Below are 8,051 nucleotides of genomic sequence, written 5' to 3' on the forward strand. Positions count from 1 at the left end.
CTCTCACCTTTCTCGGCCAAAATGAGCTAGAGGAACCGGCCACTCTCTTTCCTAATCCCCTTTTTATATCCCCTCAATTGCAATGATTAACTCACCTCAACCATGGCCAATGCATGAGGGCTTGTCTTGCCACTTGTAATTCTTGTTTTTAAATTTGAATTTCAATGGGCTTGGGCTTAGGCCCAACCGGCCATTTCTCCTTCTTGGGCTGGTCGAACTCCCCTCTTGGGCCCAATGGGCCGACTAGCTTGGCCCACCAAGCTCTAGGCTAATGGGTCCAAGGCCCATTTCGAAAATAACCCTATTTTCTCTTCTTCTTTTTTTGAATTCCTTTTTATAAATATTTCTAAATTCAAATTTCATCTTGGCCAAAGTCTTGGGATATTTTTAATTATTGAAATTTAAATCATATGGCCAAGCATTTAAATTTAAATTTCCACAACACAAGCAAAATTCATCAAATTAAAAGACAAATTGGCTAAAGCATAAGCCATAAAATTCTATCACCTAATTAAAGACATTTAACACACCTTAAGGCTTGGCTTTGAATTTCCGGGATGCCACATCTCACTAGTAAATCATCCATACTGTCTTCTAATCCATCTATAACTTCATCAACCTCTACATCTGTTGCAGGTTGTTTTTCGAACTGCTGTTGTTTTGCACTCTTTCCTTCCATCCAATTCCACTCATCTTCCCCTAGAAAAATAACATCTCTGCTCACAATCACCTTCTTTGTCATGGGATGGAAAATCCTATAAGCCTTTGATTGAAGATTATACCCAATAAAGATTCCAAGCTCTACTTTCTTATTCAGCTTGTCCCTCTTGACCTCAGGAACATGAGTGTAACACAAACACCCAAAAACCTTCAAATTCTTCATAGAAGGTCTAACACCATGCCAGACTTCAAAAGGTGTTGACTTCTCTAAGGCCTTTGTGGGCAATCTATTCAATAGAAACACTGCAGTATTAGCTGCCTCAACCCAGAACTTCTTAGGTAACTTCTTCTCCTGCATCATACATCTAGCCATCTCCATAAGGCTTATGTTTTTCCTCTCACTCACCCCATTCTGTTGAAGTGAATAGGGAGCAGTGAACTGCTGTACAATTCTTGCTTGCTCACAATTCAACTTAAACTTGTGAGCTGTATACTCAGAACCATTATCAGACCTGAGCATTTTAATTTTCTTCCCACTCTGATTCTCAACTAAGGCTTTGAACTTCACAAACACATCAGCAACTTCAGACTTGGCTCGCAGAAAATAAATCCAACTCATCCTAGTCATATCATCAGTGAAAGTAATGAAATACCTACTACCATTGAGAGAAGACTCGGACATAGGTCCACATAAATCTGTGTGGACTAATTGTAGCTTCTCACATGCTCTCCAGCCTCCTCCTTTGAAAGGAAATTTGGCTTGCTTGCTAAGAAGACAAGTTATGCACCGTGGAAATTCCTCCTCCAAACTTGGCAAGTCATCTGCCAAGTTATTCCTCTGCATAAACGACATGCTCTTCTTGTGAACATGCCCAAGTCTTTTATGCCATAGCTTTGCATTTTCTTCTTTGCACTTTAAAGCCATTTGTTGCATCTCTTGTGGCTTGAACATGAAACTCTTGTCCTTCATTGGGATTCTTAGCACTTCTTTGCTATATGCATTATTAATAAGATGTTCCTTCTCTTCGAACTTCACTTTATAGCCCTTCTCAACTAATTGACCAACACTTAACAAATTCTAGTCAATATTTGGCACAAAAAGAACATCACTGATCAGCTTCACCTCCCGATTTCCTTCAATAACCACTGTACCCTTCCCTTACACTTCGATATACTGTCCATTTCCAATTCTAACTCTGGACCTAACTGACCTGTCTAGACTCCTAAACAACTTCGAATTGCCAGTCATATGATTGGTACAGCCACTATCCACCAGCCATGCATCATTCCCAACAGAAGATCCAGGAAATGAAGCTACAAACAAGTGCTCTTCCTCAATTTCATTCACTGCAACCTGTGCTTCTCCTGCTTGCTAGTAATTTTTCTGTTTGTAGATGGTTTCCATGTGACCCAACTTGTGACATCTTCTGCACCTAGCATCAGGCTTTCTCCAACATCTAAAAAACTGATGATTAGTTCCACCACAATATTGACAAGGTTTTTTGTTCTTCTTCCATTTGCTAGACTCACCAGAATTTCCTTCTTTTGCTATAAACTTGGAATCACCAGCATTTCCTCTCAACTAAATCCATTTCTTCCATTTGCCTCCATCATTGGACTTCACTCTAGCTTGCAGTGCACCCTCTACATGCTCTTCTCTTTTCATCAGTCTTCTGTGCTCCTGTGCCTGCAGAGCATTTAATAATTCTGCAAGCTTTATATCAGCTAAGTCTCTTGTATTTTCCAAAGACGCTATGGTGGCTTTGAACTTCTCTAGAAGAGACACCAGGATCTTCTAAACAAGCCTTTTATCCTTCAAGTTAGTTTCTAAAACTTTGATTTTTTCAGCTATCTCAACCAGCCTATCAAAGTACTCCTTCACTGACTCTGAATCCTTCATCTATTGTCTCTCAAACTCCCTCAAGAGATTCAGCACCTTCATGCCTCTTATCTTCTCATCTCCCTCGTATTCATCCTTCAAGAAGTTCCATATTGCCTTTGCAGAATCACATCTCATGATCCTTGTGAAGATAGTGGGTGAAACAGCAGCATACATGCAAGACTTTGCCTTAGCCTTCTTTGGGATTCTCTCTTTATGGTACTTTATCTGATTTAAGGTCGGATTAACTGGAAGTGGAGCAACCTCATAATCATTCTCCACAGCCTCCCATAGATTGTGACCCTCCAAGAATGCTGTCATCTTGACAGCCCAAGCTTGATAATTTTCCCCAGTAAAGACTGGAGCAACCATTGTAGAGAATCAACTCGATCTTGCCTCCATCAGCTTTTTCTTTGCAAATTGGAAGCAATCTTCACTCACTTACCCTCACTTCATAGTCCCTTAAGATCCTACAAACGCTCTAATACCAATGTTAAAGCTCATAAAACAACAATCAAAATAGAAAACATCTTTGTTGTTTGAGGGAGAGAAAGGATAAAAAAAAAAAAAAAAACAGAGCATAGCACTTCATATGTCTTGTGCAAAAGAAAAACTGTCAAGTACCACAACTAAATACAAAGCAAAAACTGCTCACATACGTGCAACACATAACTGCACACAAACGTACTATTAACTTCCTAAAAAATAGCAAAAACACCAAATGCATAACTAAATGAACTTGGCTGTTTTTTTTAAAAAAAAAAAAAGAAGAGGAAAACAGAGGAAAAAACACGACCGAAAACAGCAGCACTGAGACAATTCCAATAGTTATTCCCATCGACCGCGAGATATCAAAGAGCAAAGCCGTTGCATATATCTGGCGGCAGCTCTCTGGTGAAGCTGTTGTTCGAAAAGCTAATGTTGCCCAGAGAATGGCTGTACTTGCCGAAATCACGTGGTATGCCTCCCGAGAAATTGTTCATGAACAAAGAGATGGACTGTAAGTGATACTACGTCATGGCTTTTTCCTTCCTAACCCTGATCTCCTCTTCTTCAACTTGAAGTGCCTCCTTGGTGGTATACTTGCTCGTCATCTTGCAAACCGACCTTCATCACTGACAGCCTCTCAAACTTGATCTCGTAATCAATCGACTCGATTTTGTCGTCCAATGTGTCACCTTCGATTATCAGCTACCTACACACGAAGTTCTCCTTGTCAAGCTCATCGATCCGATGCTTCACATTCTTGAAATGACTAGCTGCATTTGTGACCAAACAAGACTTACATTATGAAACTCCCGGCTTGATGAGTGTTTGTTGAGTGTACGTACCTTCGGCGATATTAACTTGCTCAATGCTCCCGGCTCCTCCGTCGCCTTGCACGAGCTCCACGCTCTTTATGAACTGAGGCAGGAGCTTTGGGATCAGGGAATTCAACCCGACGATCAAGGCCTTGAACATGTGAGCTGGTGCAATCGGGCATGTGAGCTCTTGTGTGATGCTGGTTGCACCCATGGCTATTGGCAATGAGAAAGAAATAACCCCAGAGAAGTTGGTGCTTCTGAGTCCTGCCAATGCCTCCTATTTATGGTTAGAATTATGTGAATAGGTAGGCTTGGTTTGGCAAGAGTCACGTATGAGGAAAATAAAAGAGTCAAGGATTCGCGGCCTAAAGAAATGTAAAAGAGGAATTAAGTTGGTCTCTTTTGTTCTCTTGGTCATGAAAATGATTTCGGTCCCTTTTCAGATTCAAGTTGTTGAAATATCAAAGTATATGTTCCAAAAGATGAACACAAGAGAGCGCATTCTCATGCTCACATGGGCGGCCGTCACTTAGAATTGATTGTTGTGGAGTTTGATATGACGATTCAGCGATATCGTAATCAAATGTCCTTGTTTAGACAAGCGAGTGTTCATTGAATTTCATTCAATATGTAGCAAACAATAACACTTAATAAATTAGTGATATCACAATAATATGTCGCACAATATAAACATCACATAAAATATTTCTTCACACTCGATGCCTTAATGTTGTGGTAAATCCATTTCAATTCATCCAATAAGGCCTTTCGTAATCATTTCCATAAAATTTAAAAGAAAAAGGTTAAGGTTGATAAAGCTTCACTGACACCGGCGGTTTGACTGGGTCAAAATAGGGTCGGCAACGGGGTGTCCCAAGATCAGCTCATCATCTGAGTGGGAGGGGATGTGGAGGCTGCTGCTTTTCCGTTATAATTTTCTTCTCTTTTTCTTTTCTTTTTTTCTTTTTCTATTATTGTTGAATCGTTTGATCTCTAATCCATTGTCCCCATCAAGAATCAAGATAGGATTAGCTTAAATAGAATTCAAATAGCCGAAGTGTTGCAATAAGATAAGTCTAAACCCTAAACACATTCAACAATTTTTGTATAGCTTTATTGATATATAATAAAAATGTACTTTTCCTTAAAAATTTTACTTATTGCGGGTTATGAAAAATTGTGCCACATTGATATGTTTAGATGATCGATCTGGGTCAAACGGGATCGATTGTCCATATTCGAAATATCAGGCCGCAGTTTACCATGAATTCATTTGTCACTCATGAATTCTCTCCATGTAGCGCAGTTTACCAAATTCCATAAAACCACTACACCAGATTCCTGCCACACCTTTCATTCTCTCATTCTCAGCAAAGACGAGAACAACAACAATCACCAGCCCAACATGCTTTAACTTCAAACACCGAGTGACTCAAACGCTTCTTGTCGCCTATTTAGTTTAGCCCAACCGGACATATTTAATACGTTACATGAACAATAAAAGATAGCGATGAGATCGGCGCAACATGCATCAGGGTTTGCCACGACAGAAGCCTCGATGGCCTTAACCATCGCGTCCGCCTTCTCTTTCCCGGCCTTGATCTCCTCCTCGGTGATATTCACCTCGCCAATGGTTAAGTACTTGCTTGTGCTCTTCAACATCGAGCCTCCGTCGGGCGACGCGGTGATCTTCACCTCGTAACTGATCTTCTCAAAGTCGGTGCCCAGCGGGTCACCCTCGATGATTGAGTAGCAGTAGGTGAAGTTCTCCTTGTCCAAGGCCTAGACCTTGTGCTTTGCCGTCTTGTACCGACTGCCTATCAAAGTAACAAAGTAACATTCACATTTAGAACTCGCCGGTTTCAACATTGTGAGCACTGATCTTGATGGTGTAGATCCAGCCATTTAGGAATTAACCCCCAACCCCAATCCAATACTATTGACTTAGACATGGCCTGATTTTGCCCGATCGAAATCGCGTCACATGATCACTTGCGTAAATTTAAACAGTTAGAAACATCTTAATTAATCAAGTCATATATCTATCCTTTTCAATGTTCATTATAGTGTTCTAGGTTGAACCCGCCTTGATTCGGAGCGATCCTAAGTTCCTAATACGGAAGGACTAACTTTCGCAGAAAGTCATACCTCCATCGCCCTCGAGGACTTCAATGCTCTTGACGTCTTGTGGGAGGACCTTGTTGATGAGGTTATCGGCGTCAAGGAGAGTGGCTCAAACATCTCGGCTGGAGGGATTGGGGACGTGGTCTCGAAGTCATTAGTGATGACACCCATGACTGGATCCGAACAGAGTTGCTGAAACTGAGAAGAGGGTGATGATCAGGAAAAGACTTGGGCGTGATGAAGTTGGTCTCTAGGACTTGGGAGTGAAGAAAGGAGGCTAAACTGAAGATGACATATATAGAGAGAGACTGAGTGTGAAGGGTTATGATTACTGAATATTTCCTTCTTACTTAAGAGGGTTTCGTAGAAAATAAATAATTTGAAAAATATTTTCTTAAAAATAATCACTAAATTTGGATACTGTTTCCAAGCAAAAGTTAATTGGTGAGTGTGCTACATATTCTAAATTGATCTAAATCCATATAGAACTCACTAGAATTAAAAGTCAAGATTCTCCTTAATATAAATACGATGAAAAAATGCTACCTCATTTCCGAGTGTTCGTCAAAATTGGTTTGTATGTACTATGTTAATCTAAATCGCTAAATTTGATGGATTCACGTGGGATCCATACGAAACTCACTAGAATTAAAAGTTCAAATTCCACTTAATATAAATACGGTGCTCTTTCCTCAAAATTGTGTTGTCTATACTAAATTGATTTAAATCACTAAATCCGATGGGTTCTTGTGATACCCATATGGAACTCACTAGAATTAAAAATCCAAATTCAGCTTAATATAAATATGACCATAGCTCATTTCCGAGTCTTCATCAAAAGTGTGTTTGATGTCCTACATTGATATAAATCACCAAATCTGATGGGTTTGCATGGGATCCATATAGAACTTACTAGAATTAAAACTCCAAATTCCCCTTGATATAAATACGACACTACCTCATCTCCGAGTCTTCATCAAAATTCTGCTAAAGGTACTAACTTAATCTAAATCGCTAAATTTGATGGGTTCACGTGGGATCCATACGAAACTCACTGAAATTAAAAGTTCAGATTCCATTAATATAAATATGATGCTCTCTCATTGAAATTGCATTGTATGTACTAAATTGATTTAAATTGCTTAATCTGATGGGTTCATGTGGGACTTATATGGAACTCACTAGAATTAAAAGTCTAGATTCTGCTTAATATAAATCAACCTTGGCTCATTTCCGAGTCTTCATCAAAAGTGTATTGTGGGTTCACGTGGGATCTATATAGAACTCGTTGAAATTAAAAGTCCAGATTCCTATTAATATAAATATGACACCACCTCATTTCCGAGTTTTCATCAAAATTATAAGTTAATCTACGGGTTTGTTTTGTTATTATGACTTTTGAGATTCCCTTTCATGTATTAGTTTGGTAATGAATAGAAATTTCTTTTTGACCCAAAAAAAAATTAATCTAAATCGCTAAATTCTATGAGTTTACATGGGACCCATATGAAACTATGGAACTCACTAAAATTATAAGTCTAGAATCCACTAGATATAAATATGACGCTAGCTCATTTCCAAATCTCCGTCAAATGCTTTTTTCTCATCACTTTGAAGCTTCCGATCGCACCCCACTTTGTTGCACGTGAATCGGGAATGTTTTACGACGCCAAAGTCTTTGTTAAATCTCAAAAAGATTGAGTCAACGTGGAACAACAACTCAATTGTAAGCATCGGGGTTTTGCAAGAGATGGGCTCCAATGGCTTTCAACATTCCCATGGCCTTCTATTTGCTAGCTTTGTTCTCGACCCCGTCCTTGGCGAAGTACTTGCTCGTGCTCGTGCTCGTGCTCTTGCACGTGCACCCTCTCTGTCTGGACTTGATCTCGTTCGAGATCTTCTCTAGCGCGTCGCCCTCGACGATGGTGTAAGCGTGCGCGAGCTTTCCTTGTCCAGCTTGTGGACTGGTGCTTCACCGAGTTGAACCGTCTAGCCGTGACACACAGAAAACTGCAGTCAGCTCCCACGTTAGTCTTATCAAAGAATGTCAGGCCAATGTCTTGACATCACATGTTGATGCGACG

General features: G+C 39.9%; 1 protein-coding gene across 1 annotated transcript; it reads right to left on the reverse strand.

Annotated features, from left to right (window-relative positions):
• Nucleotides 1–3,730: 3,730 nt before the first annotated feature.
• Nucleotides 3,731–6,138, reverse strand: LOC108957996 (major strawberry allergen Fra a 1-2). Its single transcript, XM_018869601.2, is given in 5 exon segments — nt 3,731–3,798; nt 3,871–4,056; nt 5,334–5,660; nt 5,974–6,078; nt 6,081–6,138. Coding segments are annotated over 5 exon segments (744 nt in total).
• Nucleotides 6,139–8,051: the final 1,913 nt, after the last annotated feature.

Source organism: Eucalyptus grandis, chromosome 1 (assembly GCF_016545825.1).
Source record: "Eucalyptus grandis isolate ANBG69807.140 chromosome 1, ASM1654582v1, whole genome shotgun sequence".
NCBI lineage: Eukaryota > Viridiplantae > Streptophyta > Magnoliopsida > Myrtales > Myrtaceae > Eucalyptus > Eucalyptus grandis.